Here is a 24,207-nt window from a genome sequence, read left to right on the forward strand (position 1 = left end):
TTGCAACTTGATTGTCTGTGCAAATGAGTAGTACTTGAGGAAAGAGAAGATGTTGAAACGCCTTGAGGGCATAAAACATCGCTCGGAGTTCCAGGAAATTGATGTGGTGTTTCTTTTCCTGGGCAGTCCAAAACCCCTGAGTTTGGAACTCGTTCAAGTGAGCTCCCCAGGCGTAGGGGGAGGAATCTGTGGTGATGACTAGTTGGTGCGGAGGTAGATGGAACAGCAGACCTCTGGATAGATTTGAAGATGCCAACCACCAAAGAAGTGACTGTCGAAGAGACGAGGTCACAGATATGTGTTGTGAACAAGGATCCGTCGCCTGGGACCATTGGTTCGCTAAGGTCCATTGAGGAGTACGCAGGTGGAGACGTGCGAAGGGGGTGACATGTACTGTTGAAGCCATGTGCCCCAATAGCACCATCATGTGATTCGCAGAGATGGTAATCTGTTGAAACACCTGCTGACAGAGATGGAGGATGGCGTGAAGGCGGTTGGATGGAAGAAACGCCCTCATCAGAACAGTGTCCAGAACGGCTCCAATAAATTGAAATCGCTGGGTCGGAATGAGGTGAGACTTGGGTAGATTGATTTCGAACCCTAACAGTCGAAGGAAGTGAATAGTCTGATTGGTGGCAAGCAGAACCGCCTGAGGGGAATGAGCTTTGATCAACCAGTCGTCCAGATAAGGGAAGACTTGAAAGTTGTGAGAGCGGAGATAGGCCGCTACCACAATCAGACATTTGGTGAATACCCTGGGAGAGGAGGCCAGGCCGAAGGGTAGCACCTTGTACTGATAATGATGTTGATTGATGAGAAAGCGCAGATATTGCCTGGACGTCAGATGGATAGGAATATGTGTGTAAGCCTCTTTGAGATCGAGGGAGCATAGCCAGTCACCCTGAGCGAGAAGAGGGTAGAGGGTGGCAAGAGAGAGCATTTTGAACTTCTCCTTGACCAAACATTTGTTGAGATCTCTGAGATCTAAGATGGGTCTGAGGTCTCCGGTCTTTTTGGGAACTAGAAAGTATCTGGAGTAAAATCCCTGACCTCGCTGATCTTGAGGAACTTCTTTGATGGCATTGAGAAGAAGGAGGGATTGAACCTCTTGAGCGAGAAGGAAGGACTGAGACTTGTTGGAAGCAGACTCTTTTGGCAGGCTTAACGGTGGAGGAGTCTGAAAATTGAGGGAGTAACCATGGGCTATGATCGAGAGCACCCATTGGTCGGTGGTGATGACCTCCCATCGAGAGTGGAAAATGGTTAATCGACCTCCTATGGGCTGTGGAAGAGGACAGGAGGGAGGGAGACTGGCAATGCCCAGGAGAAGGGAGTCAAAAGGGCTGAGTCGGCTTAGTCTGAGTGACAAGCTTTATGGTAGGTGGCTGTTGCTGACGTGCTTGTTGGTGCTGTTGCCGCTGCCTCCGAGGTTGTGGAGGTTGAGGCTGAACTGGCCGAGCAGAAAACCGCCTCTGATGGCTGCTGTCTAAATGGACGAGGAGGAGGAGGCTTCTTTTTATTTTTCAGCAAGGTATCCCACCTCGTCTCATGGGCAGAGAGCTTTTGAGTAGTGGTATCCATAGATTCTCCAAAGAGCTCATCACCCAGGCTGGGAGCATTGGCAAGGCGGTCCTGGTGGTTCACATCAAGGTCGGAGACTCTGAGCCATGCCAAACGTCTCATCGCTACAGACATAGCCGTGGCTCGGGATGTGAGTTCAAAAAGTATCATAGATGGACCGGACCATAAACTTCCTGAGTTGCAGGAGACTGGAAGTGCATTGTTGGAATGCAGGAAGCTTACGGTCAGGAAGATACTTTTGAAAAGAAGAGACTTGCTGAATCAAATGTTTCAGGTAAAAAGAAAAGTGAAACGCATAATTACCTGAACGGTTGGCCAGCATTGCATTTTGGTAAAGTCTTTTACCAAATTTATCCATGGCCTTCCCCTCTCTGCCAGGATGGACAGAGGCATAAACACTAGAGCCTGCCGATTTCTTGAGGGTGGACTCCACCAGCAGAGATTCATGGGGCAGCTGGGGTTTGTCAAACCCTGGAATAGGAATCACTTTGTAAAGCGATTCCAGCTTCCTAGGAGCTCCTGGAACGGTGAGAGGAGTTTCCAAATTTTTGTAAAACGTTTCCCTCAAGATATCATGGAGGGGTAACTTCAAAAATTATTTCGGAGGCTGGTCAAAATCCAAAGCATCAAGAAATGCTTTGGATTGTTTAGAGTCAGACTCTAGAGGAATGGAAAGGGTGTCCGACATCTCCTTAAGAAACTTGGTGAAGGACGAGTGCTCTGGCTTACCAGCAGGATCTTGCACCGATGTAACATCCTCCTCCGAGGAATAATCTGCCTCGGTACCGAGGGGGTCATCAGAATCATCCCACAAATCAGGGTCCCGTACCGATGAAAGACGGCCCTGAGAAAGTGGGGTAGAAGGTTCGGTGTGCTTGGTTTTGCGTACCGATTTACCAGACCTCATGGACACCGTACCGGGTGATTGTACAGCGGTACGGGTGTCAGAGAATGGTACCGGTTCCGAAGTCGAGTAAGCAGTGCGTCGAAGAGACTTCGGTTCCGCCGAGAGAACAGGCATAGAAACAGATTTTTGCGGTGCCGACAACGTCGATGCCGATAAAACAGGCTGTTCGACAATCGGCACCGAAGGCTCAGTAGGTACCGACACTGGAAGGCTCGAAGTCAGCAGAGCCGGGAGCAAGTGTTGTAACTGCTCCTTAAGCTGGACCTGAAGGATGGATGCTATTCTCTCATCCAAAGACGGTCCCGATGGCACCGGTACCGCTTTTTTCTTGCTCGGTACCTGCGGTGCAGCTCGACGCTCCGGAGAAGTTGATGCTGATGAAGAGGCAGTGACTTCAATAGGAGCGGAGCGTTTGCGGGGCCGGCGCGCAGTCTGCAGGACTTGGCTCACTGCTTGTTCGACTGGCGGGCCAAGGACAGTAGGGGATGGCTTCTTAGCCGGCTTACCCATAGGGTGCGACACCGGGGATGGATCTTGCGATGTCGAAGTCACCGGTGCCGATTTGAAAGAAGATGTCGGTGTTGATGCCGGGGGAACTTCCATGGCGGCACCGAAAAGAATTCGCTGTTGAATTTGGCGATTCTTTAGAGTTCTCTTTTGGAGAGAACTGCAGCGGGTGCACGTTTCTGCCCTATGGTCCGGACCCAGACACTGAAGGCACCACTTGTGCGGGTCGGAAAGAGAAATAGGACGTGCACACCGCTGACACTTCTTAAAACCAGGTGAAGGGGGCATGAAGGGAAAAACGGCCGTAGCAAAATCGAAGCCCGAGGCTTCGATGGTGCCAACAGGCCCCGCCGGGGCCGACCGGAAAAAAGTCGAAAAAAATGGACTTTTTTTTTTTTTTTTTTAAAGAAAACAATAAGGTGAATAAATCACGACAAGAAAATAACGCGCGAGCGGGAAGGTGAGAAAAAATTTGAAAAAAATTTTCCAACAGCAGTTGGAACATGCGTCGTCTTAGCTCCGCGGAAACTAAGAAACTGGGGACTGCGCGCCTCTGTCGGGCGGGAAGGCGCACGCGCGGTGCGGCCTAGCTAGAACTTTCTAAAATTCTTAGAGTGCAATCACTCTAAAATTGTCCGTACCGGGGCTCCGTCGGTGCCGTCACCCATCAGTCAAGAATATGCTGCCTGCTTGTCCTGGGATAATTGGGTTTTTGTTTTTTTTTATAATTTCTTTATTCATTTTTAAACTTACATCAAGTGTACAGTAAATATCAACCAAATATAATACAACATCACTTGAAAAATTTTCAATATCATACACCAAGAAGATTTAATGTAATTTAATGTAATGTAATTTATTTCTTAGATACCGCTAAATCCGTTAAGTTCTAAGCGGTTTACAGAGAAAAATACATTAAAGGATACAATGAAATAAAATAAATAAATAAAGAATTGGTACTTTGAAATTCCCTTACTGTCCTAAAGGCTCACAATCTAACTAAAGTACCTAAGGACAAACAAATTAGCAAATAATAGATAGGAAAATAAAAATAGAGGAAATGAGATATAAAGCATCCTAACAAGAATACATAGAACTCTCAATAATATACTGTTAAAAACAAAACGTACAATTCCAAAATAATAATGTAGTAGAAAGAAACTAATTAAATAGAAAACAATTTTAAGAATTAAATCAAATATAGAAATGTAGAAAGAAAAACAGAAGTGAAGAAAAGAAAAGGTAAAGGACGGCATATGAATAGATTGGAATGAGAAAACAGTTAAACATTAGAATTCTAAGAAAAATTTTAAATGAAAACTAAACAAATTAGATAAAAAGAATAGATATAATATGCATAATAAAACAAAAGTCAGGAAGGACTTAATTTCATTTCCATCAGTCATCAATGTTATTATTCCTAGAGCTTTAGCCGTTTCAGCCGGGCAACCGCCATCATTGATCTCTGCACATCAGCCATGGGTCTACTTTTTTCAAAGCAGAGAGAAGCATTTCTTGATTTTCTGGAATACTGTCTGTTGCATTAAAACAGCTCACAGATCTTCCAGCTTCAATTCTCTGCTCCTTGGTCTGGATAATGCAGTTCATTCAACCAGGGCTCACTCTTGATGGTACCGTCATTCACAAACAGTAATCCGAGTCGGCTGTGGGACATCAGGCGCTATAAGACTCCAGGCATGATGAAAAGCCATTCTCCGGACCTCCCGTCCTGCTGATGTCGCATTGCCAGTAGGAAATCCGAATTTGCATTGCTGCGGTGGGATTAGAGTCCACGCCGTTCAACTCCGATATGGCGCTTCCGCCTCGGCAACCGCCTCCATTCGGCAACTCAGTCACCCTTCGTCGACCTCGGTAACACTCCCTCTCCAAATTCATATACAACTAATATATATCACATGAAAATAATATCTTACGACAATCATCTATATATTCTTAATGGAAAAACAAGAAATCCCCCCCCTCAAATCCACATGTGTATTAAGATTGGGAAAAGTGTAACTTATTCATTACTATAATTTAATAAAGGTCCCCACACATCCTTAAATTTATTATAATAACCTTTTTGAACAGCCAACGCTCTTTCCATTTTATACACATGACAAACTGAAGACCACCAAAAACAATAATTCAGTCTTTTACAGTCTTTCCAATTATGTGTTATTTGTTGGATGGCAACTCCTGTTAATATCAATAAATAATTAATAATTGTGGGGTAAAAAATTATTGCCAAGTGGGTTGAGATAATCTACTAGAAAGTGGATGGTTTTTGAGACCTGTTGTGGAGAACAAGGATTTGCTCCCTTTTGGCCTTCATTGCCTTAATTTCTGGCTGCTCTCCTAGAAAGTCTAAAAAGGGTTTTTGGTTGGTAGTTCACTGAGAGTGCAGGTAGCAGTACTTGAATTGTATTCAGGATCTTGTTGGCTTGCCATTCAGGATGATGGATCTTTGGTCTCGGATGCATCATATGCTTTTAGATTGGGATCTTAGTTTATTTATTTATTCAATTTTCTATACTGTTCTCCCAAGGAAGCTCAGAACGGTTTATATGAATTTATTCAGGTACTCAAGCATTTTTCCCTGTCTGTTTTGGCGGGCTTACAATCAATCTAATGTACCTGGGGCAATTGGGGAATTAAGTGACTTGCCTAGGGTCACAAGGAGCATCGTGGATTTGAACCCACAACCTCAGGATGCTGAGGCTGTAGCTTTAACCACTGTGCCACACTCTCCCAAGTGGTGTTCTTGGTGTCTTTTCCTTAGGTGAGAAGGATGTCAGAATTGCAGGCTTTATTTTGTATGTAACCCTTTCTAGATCTCGCTGAAGCAGTAATGTCATTTCAAATAATGCTCTCTTTTTTGCCTAAAGTAGTGTTGATCTTACATGTCAATCAGCTGATTGCTTTGCTGTCCTTTGAGAGGAAGGATTATTGTGTGGAATTTGGGATCTTACATCACCTATTGTTCTGATGGTTTATATTACCATTGAGTTTCCTAGAACTGAAAAGTTGTTTGTTCCCTTTAAAAGGAGGGGGGGGGGGGTGGCGAGTTGGCACAACAAATTTGCTGACTTATTGACTCAGGCAGTATCATCAACCTGAATACTTAAGGTACATATAGTGACAAGAAAAATTAAATAAGTACTACATCATCATTAAAGAAAATATATATGAAATAGTCCACATTAATGGGAAGAAACCTAGGACAGAAGCACAGGGAATGGAAATGAAGCTAAGAAAACACCAGGATCTAAATTGCGTATATACCAATGCAAGGAGCCTAAGAAATAAAATGGGGGAATTAGAAGCCATGGCCAATGCAGAGGACTTAGACATCATTGGAGTCACTGAAACATGGTGGAATGAGGAAAACAAATGGGATACAGCACTGCCGGGGTACAAGCTCTATCGCCAGGACAGGTCAGGACAGAAAGGAGGTGGAATAGCCCTATACATAAAAGAAAGCATACAATCAACAAAAATGGACACAGCAGAGACAGCCAATAAGCTGGAATCGCTATGGGTTAAAATACCGGGAAGGAAAGGACCTGAAATAAAGATGGGCCTATACTATCGACCACCCGGGCAAACTGGAGATATCGATGAAGAAATGGAAGCCGAGATAAAGCGAGAATGCAAAAGCAGTAACACGGTTATTATGGGAGACTTCAACTATCCCGGGATAGACTGGAGCCTTGGAAGCTCAAGATGCACTAGGGAGACAGAATTCCTGGAGGCTACACAAGATTGCTTCATGGAGCAACTTGTTAGAGAACCAACGAGAGGAAATGCCACTCTGGACCTAATCCTAAATGGGTTAAGGGAACCTGCAAAGGAAGTGGAAGTAGTGGGTCCTTTGGGAAACAGCGATCATAATATGATCAAGTTCAAGGTTGAGGTTGGAATACCGAAAGGAAAGAGAACCATAGCGACAACTTTTAACTTCAGGAAAGGAAACTACGAAGCAATGAGGGAAATGGTAAGGAAAAACTTAGGAACACTTCCAGAAAATGGCAAACTGTAGAACATGCCTGGTCTTTTTTCAGGGACACAGTGAGCGAGGCACAAAATCTGTACATCCCCAGATTCAGAAAGGGGTGCAAAAAGAGTCGAACAAAAGACCCGGCGTGGATAACAAAAATAGTGAAAGAAGTGATAGGCAATAAGAAAACTTCTTTCAGGAAATGGAAAAAGGACAAAACTGAGGAGAACTGGAAAGAGCACAGGAAGTATCAAAAAGAATGTCACCGTGTGGTTCGAAAAGCTAAAAGAGAGTATGAAGAGAGACTAGCCAGGGAAGCACGGAACTTCAAACCATTCTTTAGATATGTTAAAGGGAAGCAGCCAGCTAGGGAGGAGGTAGGACCGCTGGATGACGGAGACAGGAAGGGAGTGGTGAAGGAGGAGAAAAAAGTGGCAGAAAGACTTAACATGTTCTTTTCATCTGTATTTACAAATGAAGACACAACCAACATACCTGAGCAAATCTTCATGGGAGATCAAGCAGAAAAACTAACATCCATAGAAGTGAGCCTTGAAGACGTACGCAAGCAGTTAGAAAAATTAAAAACTGACAAATCCCCGGGTCCAGATGGAATCCATCCAAGGGTTCTGAAGGAACTAAAGGAGGAAATAGTGGAACTACTGCAGCAAATTTACAATCTATCCCTGAAAACAGGCGTGATCCCGGAGGAGTGGAAGATAGCCAACGTTACGCCCATCTTTAAAAAGGGATCAAGAGGTGACCCGGGAAACTACAGACCTGTGAGTCTGACCTCGGTTCTGGGGAAAATGGCGGAAGCACTGATTAAAGAACACATCGATGAACATTTTGAAAGAAACGAACTTCTGATAACCAGCCAACATGGTTTCTGCAAGGGGAGATCGTGCCTAACTAACTTATTGCACTTCTTCGAGGGAATTAACAAACGGATGGACAAAGGAGACCTCATAGATATCATATACCTAGATTTCCAAAAAGCCTTTGACAAGGTGCCTCATGAACGTCTACTCCGGAAACTGAAGAGCCATGGGGTGGAAGGAGACGTACATAGATGGATCAGAAACTGGTTGGCGGGAAGGAAACAGAGGGTAGGAGTAAAGGGCCACTACTCGGACTGGAGGAGGGTCACGAGTGGTGTCCCGCAGGGCTCGGTGCTCAGGCCGCTGCTATTCAATATATTCATAAATGATCTAGAAACAGGGACGAAGTGTGAGATAATAAAATTTGCGGATGACACCAAACTATTTAGTGGAGCTCGGACTAAAGAGGACTGCGAAGAATTGCAAAGGGGAATGGGCGACGAGATGGCAGATGAAGTTCAACGTTGAGAAATGTAAAGTATTACATGTGGGAAGCAGAAACCCGAGGTACAACTACACGATGGGAGGGATCTTATTAAATGAGAGTACCTAAGAAAGGGACTTGGGGGTAATGGTGGACATGACAATGAAGCCGACGGCACAGTGTGCAGCGGCTGCTAAGAGAGCGAATAGAATGCTAGGTATAATCAAGAAGGGTATTACTACCAGAACGAAAGAAGTTATCCTGCCGTTGTATCGGGCGATGGTGCGTCCGCATCTGGAGTACTGCGTCCAATATTGGTCGCCGTACCTTAAGAAGGATATGGCGTTACTTGAGAGGGTTCAGAGGAGAGCGACACGTCTGATAAAAGGGATGGAAAACTTTTCATACGCTGAGAGATTGGAGAAACTGGGACTCTTTTCCCTGGAGAAGAGGAGACTTAGGGGGGATATGATAGAGACTTACAAGATCATGAAGGGTATAGAGAGAGTAGAGAGGGACAGATTATTCAAACTTTCAAATAATAAAAGAACAAGAGGGCATTCAGAAAAGTTGAAAGGGGACAGATTCAAAATGAATGCTAGGAAGTTCTTCTTTACCCAACGTGTGGTGGACACCTGGAATGCACTTCCAGATTGCGTAATAGGGCAGAGTACGGTACTGGGGTTCAAGAAAGGATTAGACAATTTTCTGCTGGAAAAGGGGATAGAGGGGTATAGATAGAGGATTACTTCACAGGTCCTGGACCTGTTGGGCCGCCGTGTGAGCGGACTGCTGGGCACGATGGACCTCAGGTCTGACCCAGCGGAGGCATTGCTTATGTTCTTAAGAAATAGAGAGAAAAATAACTAAAAAAGCAATAAGAAATTAAAGAAAGCAACGGATTATACAATCCTAATTAACCGTGCCAAATACTTTCTTCCAATAAATTCCTCCCCCACCCTTTCTGCAGAGAAAAATATTTTAAAAAGAAACAATATGTATTAAACAAATGGACCTGAAGCCAATACACCTTTACCAGTAATGAAACCCTCCAGTTGATTCGGTTCAAAAAACATATAACTCTTCCTATCCAATATTAACTAAACATTTACATGTAAATTTCAAATAAAAAAAATCCATCAACTGATGTCAAGTGTGGTCTTAAGGCCAAAAAAGTCTTATGTCTCAACTGAATGGAATGAGCAACATCTGGGAAGAGTTGAATCCTTTGACCACAAAAGGATAATTCTTTATTCTGTAAACCTTCATAACCAAACTCTTATCTAAATTGGACATAAAAGTCACTAATAATGTTGCTCTTTTAGAAATATTATCCTAAAAAATTTCCAAAAATAACCTCAGATTAGGGTTTTCAGGGATGCTCAAAACATCAACTGTCCCCTCAGCCCCCACGGACTTTACCTTTGTAGGAGTATAATACCAACAGCACCATAGTACAAAATCACTATTGGCTGATATTGTGGGTAGTATCCTAGTAAAAGCTTGATGTATTATGGGTTAAACTAGTCTTTAAGCCCGTTACATTAACGGGTGCTAGAATACTGTTCACCCTCTATGTTGCCCCTTCCATTCACTGCCCTCTCTTCTCTTTCCATCCAGTGTCTGCCCTCTCTCTCTCTGTCCCATATGGCCTCTCTCCATCTCCTCCTTCCTTTTGCCTTGGTCTGGCATACCTTCCTCCTTCCCTCCAAGCCATTCTCTCCCCCTCTGCTCCCTTTCCTCATTTAACTGCTTCATTGGTCAGCAGCAGCATTCACAATTCATTGCTGTTGCTGGCTTCAGGTCTTTCTCTCTGGCCGGTCCTGTCTTCATGAAAACAGGAAGTAGGCAGGACCGGCCAGAGAGGAAGGCCTGAAGCCAGCAACAGCAGTGAATTGTAAACGCTGCTGCTGCCTGAAACACCCGAGGCAGACGCTTCTCTCCCCTCCCAGCCCAACCCCCGCTGACTCTGCGACCCTCCCAGCAAGATGACTTTAATATCAAACCTCCCTCCAGCGTTGGCAGCCGCAGCACGCTAAACAGGCTGCTTCTGCTTTATTCTGCCGTTGAGTCTCTCTGTCGCGTCACTGATGACGTAATCAGTGACTCGGCAAAGGGACTCAACTGCAGGAGAAAGCCCGAAGCAGCCTGTTTAACGTGCAGCGAGTGCCAACGCTGGAGGGATGTTTGTACCAGTGCAGAAGTGATATGTCTCTCCCCCTCCAGTACCTGTGCAGCACTTTGCTGCGGCGCATCCTCCCATGGGGGGGAGGGGTTTGCATAGTGGGAGCCGATTGAGAGCGGCGATCTCCAGTTGGGTTTTTAAAAAATTTTTTTTAAAGTTGAAAGCCGGCGCTGCAGCTCCTCTCTCGATCCTGGTGCAGTTCGAGAGAGGAGCCGGTACCATTCACGGTGAAGAAGGCCGCCGCAGTTGTGTAATTTTTTTTTATTATTTGAAAGTCGCCGCGAGCAAGTGGTGACGTAAAATCCGCGCATGCGCAATCGTGTTTTCGCGACGGATCAGGGAACACGATTTTTTTTAGTGCGCATGCACGGCCTAGCATTTTATTATATTAGATTATATTTAACAACAGTGCTTGATACAATGTCATATAGAAAGTTTCTTGGTTTACTTAAGGAAGTAGGATTGAGATCCACTGTTTTAGCCTGATTTGCTTCTTACTTGAAAGACAGATGCCAAATAATTAAATGGGATGGACAGTTGTCCGGTGAGAGAAGTTTAGAGAATGGGGTCTCTCAGGGTTCATCAATATCTCCCCTATTGTTCAATTTGTATTTGGCTCCATTATCTGCACTTTTGGCAAGTTGGAATATTGAGTTCCTTTTATTTGCAGATGATACAGACACTTTCCACCAGACTGGACTACTGTAATTCGGTCTACCTAGGAAGTTCAGATGCAAAAAAAGAAATTACAATCAGTTCAAAACACAGCTATTAAATTGCTTTGTCACACCAAACGTTTCGATCATGTCTCTCTACTTTTTCCAAAAATACCACTGGCTTCCAATATTCAATTTATTAACTGTAACCTTTAAAGCATTACGTATAGGTCTTCCCTTCTATCTATCTTCTCTTACGATATCATATTCACCAACACGGCTACTAAGATCACTAACTGACCATTGTCTTGTTCTCCTAAACCCGAGGATAGCCTGTCTAGAGTCAACTAGACATTCACCGTTTTTATTTGTGACTCCATCAGTCTGGAACTCTCTGCCATTTCCACCCACTTTTGGGGTGAAAAAAGTGCATCTTATGGAGTGAAAAATACGGTATGTTTCTAGTTTTGTAAACTGCTTTAACCTGCCAGTTAGAAAAAGCAGTATACCTTAAAAATAAATCTAAAAGACTACATATAACGGCTATTCAGAATCCATCAGGTCAATTAGTCAAAACCAGATCTCTAATTTCCTCTCAATTTGAAAAATTCTATACTTCTTTATACCAATCCGATTCTACCACTCCTGAAGCAGATATAGACTCATTTCTTACCTCCTTAACTCATCCGACCATTCCAGAATCTGTTAAATTGGAACTTGATTCTCCAATAACTATATTAGAAATTGAAACTGCCATATCTTCCTTACCTGCTGGGAAAGCCCCTGGCCCAGACGGCTTCACGAACGAATTCTTTAAGCAATTTCGCACCCTACTAGCTCCTCATCTCCTTAAATATTATGACTTCCTCCACTCCACTCCGGACAAGCAATTCAATTTCACCGAGGCCACCATTGTAGTAATCCCTAAACCTGACAGAGATGACACTTTAGTTAAAAACTTTCGCCCCATCTCTCTCCTCAATTTAGACTACAAGATAATGGCAAAATTACTTGCATTAAGACTTACCAAAATAATCCCATTGCTTATACATAAAGATCAAACAGGGTTCATTAAACAAAGATATATAGGAGACAACCTGCGCCTATTTCACTATATTAATGCTCATGCTAAAACAATGTCAGACCCTGTAATAGGCCTAGCTATTGATGCTGAAAAAGCCTTTGACCGAGTGGAGTGGCCTTTCCTTTTCCATGTCCTGAAGTGGTATAATTTTGGCCCATTTTTTACAAACTGGATAAAAACGCTATATCATCAACCCACAGCTCGTATTAGGATTAACAATTCTTTATCCAATAAATTTCCCCTCCATAGAGGTACTCGACAAGGCTGTCCTTTCTCACCATTGCTATTTAATTTAGTGTTAGAGCCACTCCTTTCAGCTATACGACAAAGTCCCTCAATTAAAGGTATTCCCTCCTCTGATCGAGATTTCAAATTAGCAGCTTATGCAGATGATGTTTTACTTTTTCTGAGAGACCCTTTACTCTCCCTTCCCAGTCTTATTCACATTATCACTCAATACTCCCTCCTTTCCGGATACTCTGTTAATTGGGAGAAATCAGAGATCTTCCCTCTAAATGATAATATACTTCCATCAGATTTGGCTCATTTTCCTTTCTCATGGTCACATGAAGCTGTGAAATACTTGGGGATTTTAATACATAAAGATTCGGTTCATGCTCAAGATCTTAATATATCTAAAGTCAAAAATCTAGTTCTAAACACTACATCTCGATGGACTCCACTCTTTTTATCCTGGTGGGGTAGAATTGCTTCCATCAAAATGACTCTGGCCCCTCAAATTAATTATATCCTTTCTATGCTCCCTCTGTTATGCCGGAAATCATTATTTAATTGGCTAAATATGAAAATATCTGAATTCATTTGGAACAAGAAAAAACCTCGAATTGCTCTCGCCAAACTGAAAGCCTCTAAGATCAACGGTGGTCTCAACTTTCCTGATTTCTATCACTATTATATTGCTTCATTAGCCAAATATGGAGCTTACTGGCTCACTAACTCCTCCACTCAAAATCTTCCCACTCAAGATCTTCCTGCCTGGTTTGAAATGGAATGTTTTTTATGTACGCCTTTACACATCTCATGCTTACTAACGGTGTCAATACCAAGGCACTTAAAGAGATACTCTTTATTGGGTGCAACGCAGCATGCTCTTTATCTTATAGATACATTGACTGAAATCTCAGTTAATGTTAGTCCACTCATGTCCCTTTGGAACAATCCCAAAATTCAAAATCACGACAAATCTCTATCATGGAAAAGGTGGCAGCGGGCAGGTATATGGTTTGTCCATCAATTGTCTACCCTCAACTCGTTAGTTCCATTCGATATACTGTGCTCTACATACTCGCTGCCTCCTTCTACTTATTCACAATGGCGTTCTCTCACTGGAGTATTGCCTTCTTTGCATATACGATTTGACTATATGACTTCCAAAAATACTATTTACAACTGGTCTTCTCTGTCTCTATTAAAAGGCAAGGCGATATCATCCTTCTACAGTATTTTAAGAGATCACTCCTTCACTTTTTCACCTCACTCTATGAAGCACTGGGACGCTATACTTACCACTCCGCTTTCTGAAATTGATTGGGAGCTTTTCTGGTCATCAACAAATCGCCCGCTTTTATCTTCTAGAGTATCACAATCAATGTACTTTCTTATGTGGCAGGCAATATGGATCCCACTTCGCATGTGGAAAGCTAACTTAAAGCAAGACTCTGTTTGCTGGAACTGTTTGAAAGAGGAAGGAACTCTTGATCATATGTTATTTCATTGTACTCTAGTCCGCTCTTTTTGGACCTATGTCTGGAACACCATACAATCTATTACTAACTGCTCAGAAGAAATCTCTATAGACATTGTAATCCTTCGCTCTCAACACCCATGTTTCACACAATCAAATTGTCCACCTAAACTCATTGATACCATGTTGGTGACTGCTCTCATGCACATTCTAAAAAATTGGAAATCACCCTCGCTATTAGATTATACCTTTTGGTGGAACTCTCTGAATATGTATCATAGATTTGAATCCTATGCATATGAGAAGAGAGTTACATTCCGAACCTGCATGAACTTGAAATACAACAAATCTCCATGGTCATTCTTAGACTCCTATGTACGCTCATCTTCTTAGACACTCCTGTTATCCTTTTCTTCTCCTCTCTTCTCTCTTTCATTTTTCTTTCCTTTTTCTTTACTGCTCTCTCTCATCTTTATCTTATATATCCCTTACATACATTTTTAATAATTGGAGCCTTTGCTCCTATACAGTTAAACATAGATTTATATATTTTATATACAGGAAGCTTTATTTTGTTTCTATGTACTTTAAATGATTCTTGTATCCTTTAAAATACTTAATAAAAATTATTGAACTAGAAAAAGCAGTATAACAAGAATAAATAATAATAATATCCAGTTGTAGTTTTTTGTGACAGAAAGTCAAGAAATGGTGTTGAAAGATGTTAATGAAAAATTAGAGAAATTGTATGCATGGTTTGGAGAGCATGATTTATATGTTGAATGTGAAAAAATCAGTTGCAATATGGTTATCGCATCAGAACAGACCATTATGGTCTATGCCTAGGATCAATGACATGAATTTGATACTGGTAGAATTCATTGTGATAGTTCTTTGGAATTTAAATCTTAAATAGGTATGGTGGTCAATGGTTGCTTTTTTCATTTGCAATGTATTAAACAACTAAGACCATTTTTTTAATGTATCTAATTTGGTAAAAATCATGTGTGCTTTAATAACTAGTCAATTAGATTATTGCAATTCCTTGTACAATGGATTAAGCAAGAATTGTTTAGCAAAATTGCAACTAGTGCAAAATACTGCTGCAAAATTGATAACTGGAAAAAAATTAGACCATGTTACACCTATATTAGTTCATTTGCATTGGTTGCCTATTACAGGATAAAGTACTTTTAAAATTTTATGTTTGCTGTTTAAAGCTTTGAAGTGGAATGTTCCAGAGGATTTGTTAGAAAAATTGAGTTTATATGCTCCAACACGTGTTCTACATTCATCTCAGAAGAACCTCCTCCAATTACCATCATTGGTTAGTGAGATTGACTGGAACACGGAAAAGAGCATTCTGCTATTCTGGACCTAACTTGTGGAATGAGCTGCCAATTGAATTGCAATCTATAGAAAGTTATTTGGGCTTCTGTAAGCTATTGAAAACTTGGCTTTTTACTGAAAACTTTTATATTGTGGAATGAGCAATATAATATAGATAGTAAGGAGAGTCAGAATGCTATGGGTAACAGCTATTTATTGAGGTATTTTATATTGTTAATGAGTGGTTTTAATAATGAGGTTACAATTAGATGATTATTATATTTTGAGTGGGTCCAATGGATGTGATGGTATAATTAGTATAATAATAATTGTTGTTGTACAATGAGGAGTTATTAAGTTTGTAACTTGTAATGAGTTGTTTTTAGAATTGTAAACTGCTATAGCACTTCAGTTTACAGTGGTATATCAAGTATTAAAATCAAATAAATTTAATCAAATATATTCTTAAAAAACAAATTTCTTTTGCATTTGGAAGTTTCAAAACATCAGAAAAAGTACTGTCTAAGCAATATTTCAGGAGATAAAAGATGTTATTATAGGAAAATTCAAAAACCTCAGGTTTTTGGTTCTAAATTGATTTTCCATTAACTCCAATTTCCTATACAATACTAGACCATCTTTAGAACCACTAGATCCAGCTTATCCAACCACCAATGAAACTTAACCATTAATTCCTAGATACATTACATAGGATCTGTAGCTCTTATCTTTCCCCCCACCTTTCTTTTTACCTCTTTATTATATTCCTTTTCTTAAACCATTGTAGTTCTACCCCTTTCCCTTTGTTTCTGTTTGTCTGTGTTTTAAGTATGTTTCTGTTTGTACTTTTAACTTTTTTGTTTCCCCATAATTTTATTATGTACATCGCTTAGAAATTTTTATAATAAACTTGAAATTTAAACTTGTAGTCTATCCAGATATTTTCAAGTTCTTAACCTGAGTCTCCAAATAAAATAAAGGATTCTTTAAGGTGACTAGATTTTAAGTCCCAATTCTCCAATCTTCTTTGCAGTAACCTTGGTAAAAGAACATAACTAAGACACAGTTCCTTTCAACATGGATTCAATTCTAGATATAATTGACCATATATCTTTTAATGAAACCTCTATATCCTTACCTGGGGAAGCATTTTGCAATATTAAAAAGGAAACTGGTTCAGGCAACGGTAATCTAATAACCCCATGTTTAGTAGAAACTGAATCATCAGATTTCTTCTGCAAGGTTTGTGTAGGCTCCTGATCCTTAAAAACAACTTTGGCTCTGGGTTGAGAGCCTACTGGGTGGGGAGGAGTGGATCTTCTGGACTAAGGGAGGGGTCAGGTTCTGGAGAGAAAACAGAAGATTGATGTGTATCCTCTGCTGTTTGTTCATAAGACGGTATTTTTGGTGAGGAAGTCTGAATATTTATAAATTTTAGCTTTACACTTACCCATAATAAGATGTTCAAAGTCTGAAATATCATCAATCAACTTTCAATTCTCCTTCGTGTCTCCTCGTGGCTTTAAGGGGCATGTCCTTAGGCCACACCCCTTTGGGCATGCACCAATGGCCACATGCCATTACGATGGTCTCTCAAGGTAACAGGCAGCACATTCAGGACACACACTTCTCTCCTCCCTTCGTCTATTGTATTTTGCGTTATAAGCCACTTGAGCGTTTGATACAGTGACTAAAAATGTTAATAAATAAGGAGAATTCCTTTAATTTGGCATTAATGTGAGCTGTTGTGGATTTTGCAGGTGATTCCAGGGAAATCACAAACAGCCATGGTCCTTGCCTCATTACTGGAGAAGGCCTTCGAGGGTTGGAAGGAGAGATGGAAGTGCAAAAGATTCATGATGAGAATCTGGAGAAACTGAACTCCATGTCTCAAGGGGAGATCCTTTATGAACAGGAGAAACTGCTGACTCAGCTTGGTATGAACTGTCACTTCCTACACAGAAAAGGATAAATTCTATCTAGAAATGTCAGATAGGAAGAAGACTGAAAAGACTACATGTAATTATCAGTGTGTGTTACTAGCTTCTGCACACAAAATGAGTGTCAGCAGGGCCGGATTTAGATGAAAAGATGCCCTAGGCTATTCCACTTATGAGGCCCTTTCACCTCCCATTTTTAAGTTTGTAAATTACATGAGAGATAATAAAATACATCATTACTGTGATATATATCAATATGTTAAATGAAACATGTTGTTATTGGTACTAACCTTTATAAAAAATGTGACACGGATAATAAATAAAAAAAAGTCGAGACATTTATTCTCAGCACCATATATAGTACTTGTAACAATAACTAATCAAACATAACACACAACATTGCCCCTTCCTATGTCCATAGTGCCCCCAGTGCATCCTGCCTCCCATCCCCCTTCCATTGAACACCCCCCCATGCCATCCTGCCTGCCTGCCTCCCATCTCCCTTCCACTGAACCCCCCCCCCCCCCGATGCCAGTCTTGGCCGCCCTGTCCCGACGGATCCACGTTTTGCCTCTCTCCCCGCGGGGTTGGGCTTTGCCCAGCTGTTTTCGGACTGACGTCTTTCCCTTCCCGATCCTCCTCCCAGGGCGAGAAAAAGAAAAGGAGAAGCCGAGTCGGTGCCCCGTTGCGGCCGGAGCCGGTTCCGATCCCGAAGCGTAGAATTTCTCCTTATTTTCGGCTCAGTGTTTTAGTGTTCACTGTTTTTAGAATAGTGTAATTTTAATTTTGCTAACAATTTGAATGTAGGCCCCTCTTGATCTTGAGGCCCTAGGCTGAAGCCTAGTTAGCCTATAGGAAAATCCGGCCCTGAGTGTCGGTATGTATAATATGTTTTGGATGTAGTCCCAGTATGTAACTGCAGTGGGCACAGATAAAAGACACTAATGAACAGTACTTTTACAAAACTCACTTGGTCCAATTTTTTTTTCTTAATTTTGAGCTATGTGATTAAATTTGTTCTTCAAGGCAAGATTAATTTACTGTAGCTTATTCCTGTGCCAATACTCACAAAGCTACAGTAAATGAATCTTGCCTTGATTAACAAAATTAATCATGGGGCTCCAAAGCTTCCAAAACTCACTCAAATATAGAGGGTAGATCAACCTCTATACATGAGATTTGAGAAGAGTGGAGGTGGCACAGAGTAGGAGACTTGGCATTCAATTGTTACTATCCTAACTAGAAAGAAGTGTGATACTGTTTCTATCTATGCTTTTTCTTACCCTCAGATCCCAGCTTGGTCACTTTCCTGAAGTCACAGAGGTCTAAAGGAGGTGTTAAAGGATTATCAAATCAGGTTGACTCTGTTTGCACAAGAACAGAACCAAAAAATGTTTGGGCAGAACCTTCCAAAGAGGTGCCTGACATGGATAGATCAGTGAAGGGAGGACAACAGCTAGGGGAAAAAGCAATGGAGCTGACAGGTGAGAGAGAAGAAAGTTTATAAAGTAGAATTTTAGCATAATCCTTTCCCTTTCCCTTGCGATCCTGGTCTTGTTCTATGTGGAATAATCTTCATGCATTCAGACTGCTAAAGTAGTGCATATCAACCAAAATGCACACCTATCCAGTCAGGTTTTCAGGATAACTACAGTGAATATTCATGAGATAGTTTAGATATGTTTCATGACTGTTCATTTCAGTAATTCTGAAATCCTGACTGGATAGGTGTGCCTCCAAGACAGGGTTGAGAAGTGCTCTGGGGAGAAGTTCAGTAGATATTCGTACTTTGAGTTAACCAATAGGTAAATATTTTGAATTGCATCTAAAATGGATCCAATGGTGTGATCTTCACACTGCACAAAAAGGCAGAGTACAGTAACAATATTGCAGGGCCAATCCGCTCCAGGTGATGATGGATATACTGTTGAATTTTATAAATCATTTCAAAATACAGTGGTACCTTGGATTACGAGCATAATCCGTTCCAGGAGCATGCTCGTAATCCAAAATGCTCGTATATCGAAGCAAGTTTCCCCATAGGAAGTAAGGGAAACTTGCTTTGATATGTTTCCATCCCCCACCTTCCACCCCCCCCGAGGCCAGCAGCGCTGCTTCCCCCCCACGAGAACTGGCATTGCCCCCCTCGAAGGCCCCCCCCCCGTGAACCGGCACCCCCCTGCCGCCATCGGGCACCCCCCCCCCCGCCGTGACCTGAGGTCTCCCCAACCCACCCGAACCCTCTTCTTACTTTTCTGTAGCCTCCGCAGCGGCACCGGCACCAGCATGTCCTGTGCGTGGTGCCGGTGCCTGAAGATCTGCTTCCTGTGCTGGGCCTTGAGAGTTCACGTTTGGCGTGAGAGTTCACGTTCGACGTGAACTCTCAGACCTTGCACAGGAAGCAGATCTTCAGGCACCGGCACCACGCACAGGATATGCTGGTGCTGGTGCCGCTGCGGAGGCTACAGAAAAGTAAGAAGAGGGTTCGGATGGGTTGGGGGGACCTCAGGTCGCGGCGGGGGGGTGCCCGATGGCGGTAGGGGGGGTGCCGGATCGCCGGGGGGAGGGTGCCGGTTCGCAGGGGGGGCGCTCGCAAATCGAAGTGCGCTCGGTTTCCGAGGTGCCGATTTTGCGAATGTTTTGCTCGTCTTGCAAAACACTCGCAAACCGGTGCACTCGTAAACCGAGGTACCACTGTATTATTTTACCATATCTATTAAATTTATATCAGTACCAAATGAATAATGGGAATATATCAGGTACTATGGCTGATTCTGTAATTATTGTCTTGCCAAAACCAAACAGGGATCCTACTTTGGTTTCAAATTACAGGCCTATCTCTTTGTTAAATGTAGATGGTAAATTGGTTGCTAAAGTATTAGCATCAAGATTGGCAAAAGCTCTTCCTTTTATTATTGATGTTCACCAAACAGGATTCATTGCTAAAAGGCATTCTTCAAATAATACTAGATTAGCATTTCACTCTTTAAATTTAGCAAAAAATATTAATGATCCAGCTTTTCTAGTGTCTTTAGATGCAGAAAAAGCATTTGATAGAGTGGAATGGAGTTTTATGTATCAAGCTTTAGAATGGTTTGGTATAGGCCCCGGTTTTATTAAAATGATTCAGACATTGTATAGCTCTCCTGGTGCAAAATTATATATTAATAATAATTTATCAGAGAGATTTAACTTGCTAAGGGGGATTAGACAAGGATGTCCTTTATCCCCTTACTTTTTGATGTTGTTCTTGAACCCTTATTAATTGCAATTAATCAACCTAAGGGGATAAAAGGAATCCCATACTCTAACTGGGAATTTAAACTTTCTGCATATGCAGATGATATTTTACTGTATTTAAGAGAACCGGGGAATACCATTCCATGTTTACTTAATCTTCTAGAGAAGTTTGGAAAATTTTCTGGATATAAAATTAATTGGAGTAAATCTGAAGTTCTTCCAATTAATGTTCATTGTACCAAAGGATTATTTGATTCATATTCATTTATATGGAAAGATGAAGGTTTAAAATACTTAGGTATTATTATCAAAAATACAATTGATGACACAGTGAAAGAAAATGAAAAACTTTTATTAAGAAAGATAACAGAAATGTGTGAGCAATGGAATCCTTTACATCTCTCTTGGTGGGGAAGAGTTCAAACAATTAAAATGATGATATTGCCTGTGGTTTGTTATCAAATGAGTATGATACCAATATTTTTTCAGGGGTCATTTTATAAAAAGTTAAACAATGTTCTTACAAAATTCATTTGGTTTGGGAAAAGATCCAGAATTGCTTTAGCATCATTACAAAGAACAATTATGGAGGGAGGGGTAAATTTTCCAAATTTTTATAGGTACCATCAAGCCTATATTCTAAGACAGGGTATGTATTGGATCCTCCCAGATCTCATGGAGAATGTACCTGATTGGTTATATTTAGAATGGCGGCTCCTGTTCCCATTACATTTAGAACATGTAGTTAATATAAAATTGCCTAGGAAATACAAAGATAATATAATTTTACTTGATACTTGGAAGACCTTAAGATATATTAGTAATTTATCACCAGATCCAATTGCTAAATCATTAAATCAATCCATTTGGGTAAACTCCAGGATCAAGATTGGCGGATTTAAGATCGTCTGGAAAAAGTGGATAATTGCAGGTATACGGACATTGAATGATGTCATTTCAGAAGGATCACTGCTTAGTTTTTCACAATTGCAACATAAATTTGGCTTAAATAAAACACAATATTTTAAATGGATGCAATTGAAGCAGGCTATTCAGGTAGGGTTCCCTGAATGGAAGGGTCTTAATACTCAATATAGCTTGCAGATTCTCTGTTTTCAGGCGGATTTTTTGGGACACCAAGCCGCAAAATGGTATAAATTGTTATATGGATTTTTAAATAAAAAAAAGAAAAATGGACTTAGGGCTATTTGGAGTATTGAGATTGGACAGACAATTTCTGCGTCTCAATGGCCACGATTTTGGTCCTGGAGATTAAGGTCTACAAAGTCAGCATCTATAAGTCAAACGTGGATGTTTTTGTTACATAGAATTTTTTGGACCCCTACACGTTTACAGAAGTTAGATAGTACTAGATCCAATAGATGCTGGCATTGTAGATTAGAAGTTGGGATGTTAGATCATTTAATTTATTTTTGTCCCTGTGTAAATGCTTTTTGGAAACTAATTTGGCCCCAAATTAATAAATTATTAGAGAACCATGTAGGACTCTCATATGACACTATATTATTTGGTACAGCAATGAGAACTCAGAGTCCGATTTCTGCAAATAATAACAAGTTATTATTAATATTGACAGGGGTCGCCATGCAACAAATTACTCAAAACTGGAAAGATTATACTACATTAAATTATAGATTTTGGTGGAATTCAGTCTGTCACATATATAAGATGGAAAAGATGTTAGCGTTACAACAAGGGAATCTTCATAATTTTAAAAAAATATGGGAACCATTGACTAATTACTCTAATGATCTTAGCACATGGGTAGTAGACAGGTGGAGATGGGGAGGGAAATGTATATCATATGGAATAGGAATATTGATAAAAAGGGGGGTATATATTTTATATTACAAGAATATTTGATTGTAAATACAAGTGATATATGAAAATTGTTTGTATTATGTTTAATTCACTTGTTGTAAGAATTCAAAAATGAATAAATAAAATGTAAAAAAAATAAATAAATATTGCAGTGCCAGGCCCACCTCCTCATATTTCTTTAGTTACATTGCTCAATTCTCTAGGTGCCCACATGGCACCTAGAGAAGCACTAAAGTGCATCATCTGTCACTGCAAGACCCAAATCTTATGTGAGTTCATGATTTTATTGTGAGATTTGGGCTTGACGGCAGGATATGGTGCACTTAAGTACTCCTTTGTCTGCTGGGTGGGATCATTTATTTAAGTAAAGTATTGCTGTGCTTTGCCCTCCTAAAAACTTAAAGCTGGGGGGGAGAGGAGGGTAGCCCTTTCCCATCCCCTCCCTCACTATAGAGAGTGCTCAGCAAAAAATTTTTCACTTTTGAACTTATACCACTGAATGGGTTTCTTTGTTTCAGTCATTCCTTGTTTTTTGCTGCCGCCTTTTGAATATTTTGAGTCCAGTTTACCTCCATTATTGAGATATCCTGTTGTCTCTTAGGACAGTATTTTCAACTCGGTCCTGGAGTACCCCCTTGCCAGTCAGGTTTTCAAGATATCCACAATGAATATGCATGAAAGAAATTTACATATAATGGAAGTAATATATGCAAATCAAATTTATGCAAATTCAATGTGGATAGATATCCTTGAAAACCTGACTGTCAAGGGGGTACTCCAGGACTGAGTTGAGAAACACTGTCTTAGGATATGCATCCCCTAATATTCATAAAATCTTTTGTAATATTAAATAAAAGTGGTGAAAAATTCCATATTGATACTAGGGTATCAATATCCAATTAATTAATCACTTTTTTATTTTGTGTTTCACATTGGTTAAATGTGAAACACAAAATAAAAAAGTAGCATCGCATTTTTCCAGCTTTTATATCTTTATGTAGACTTTGCATTATTTACATCAGGCATGTCCAACAGGTAGATCGCCAGACTTGTTTCCATCACTACAACAAGAGCAATGATATGTGAGGTTATGGTAGATAGCATGACGACTTTCCGGATTTCCTTTCTTACCACTTCATCATTCACCAGCAAGTTTTGGCAAGCAATAGACTCAATACAAAGACTGTCATGGACATCACTTTCAAAATTGTAAATTCAGTTCGTGGAAGATCACTTCAAAGACAGCTTTTCAATCTTACTCTTGATGAAGGGGCAGTGGAAATCATTTTGCACGCAGATGTAAGGTGGCTAAGTAGGCACAAATTTCTGCAAAGATTTCGTGATTTGCTGAATGAAATAAGAAGTTTTTTCAAGGAGAGGGGAGTTGACCAAGCAGAGCTGGAAGATAAGGAGTGGTTATGTGACCTGGCATTTCTCGCTGACTTTACAGGTGAATTAAGTCATATGAACCTTGAACTGCAAGGTAAAAACAAATGCAATGGCGAGATGATGAGTACAGTTTCATCCTACAAGAGCAAATTTGAACTAATGATTGACCTTGCAAACAACACCAACAGGACCATCTGGGACAATATCCAAATTTTGTTTTTCAGAACGAGAAGTATGTGACAGAAATCTGTTCTGTTATCCAGGAATTCGAAAATAGATTCTTTGACTTCCAAAAAGTTGGAACAGTTGTGGAGTACTTGTCATACCCATTCAAAGTAGATGTGGACATTAAAGAAACTGCAGCTTCTATCAGTAAAAATTACTCATTAAACAAACCATCTCTTGAAAATGAAATATTAACCCTTAAAAATGACATTTTTCTCAAGACCCATACTGAGCAAGAATCATTTTGGAAGCTAGTGCCTAGAGACAAATTTCCCAACTTGAGAAGATGCAGTGAAGCTGTACACTCCTGTT

General features: G+C 40.8%; 1 protein-coding gene across 3 annotated transcripts in view; it reads left to right on the forward strand.

The window, feature by feature from the left end:
- Positions 1-24,207, forward strand: part of RPAP1 (RNA polymerase II associated protein 1) — a 207,663-nt gene that overhangs the window by 102,636 nt on the left and 80,820 nt on the right. For all 3 annotated transcript variants that reach the window (XM_033952096.1, XM_033952094.1, XM_033952095.1), the window contains exons 6-7: positions 17,020-17,196; positions 18,489-18,683. In XM_033952096.1, coding sequence (XP_033807987.1) covers positions 17,020-17,196; positions 18,489-18,683 — 372 coding nt within the window. The remainder of the gene's footprint in view (positions 1-17,019; positions 17,197-18,488; positions 18,684-24,207) is intronic.

This window comes from Geotrypetes seraphini, chromosome 7 (genome assembly GCF_902459505.1).
Source record: "Geotrypetes seraphini chromosome 7, aGeoSer1.1, whole genome shotgun sequence".
Taxonomy (NCBI): domain Eukaryota; kingdom Metazoa; phylum Chordata; class Amphibia; order Gymnophiona; family Dermophiidae; genus Geotrypetes; species Geotrypetes seraphini.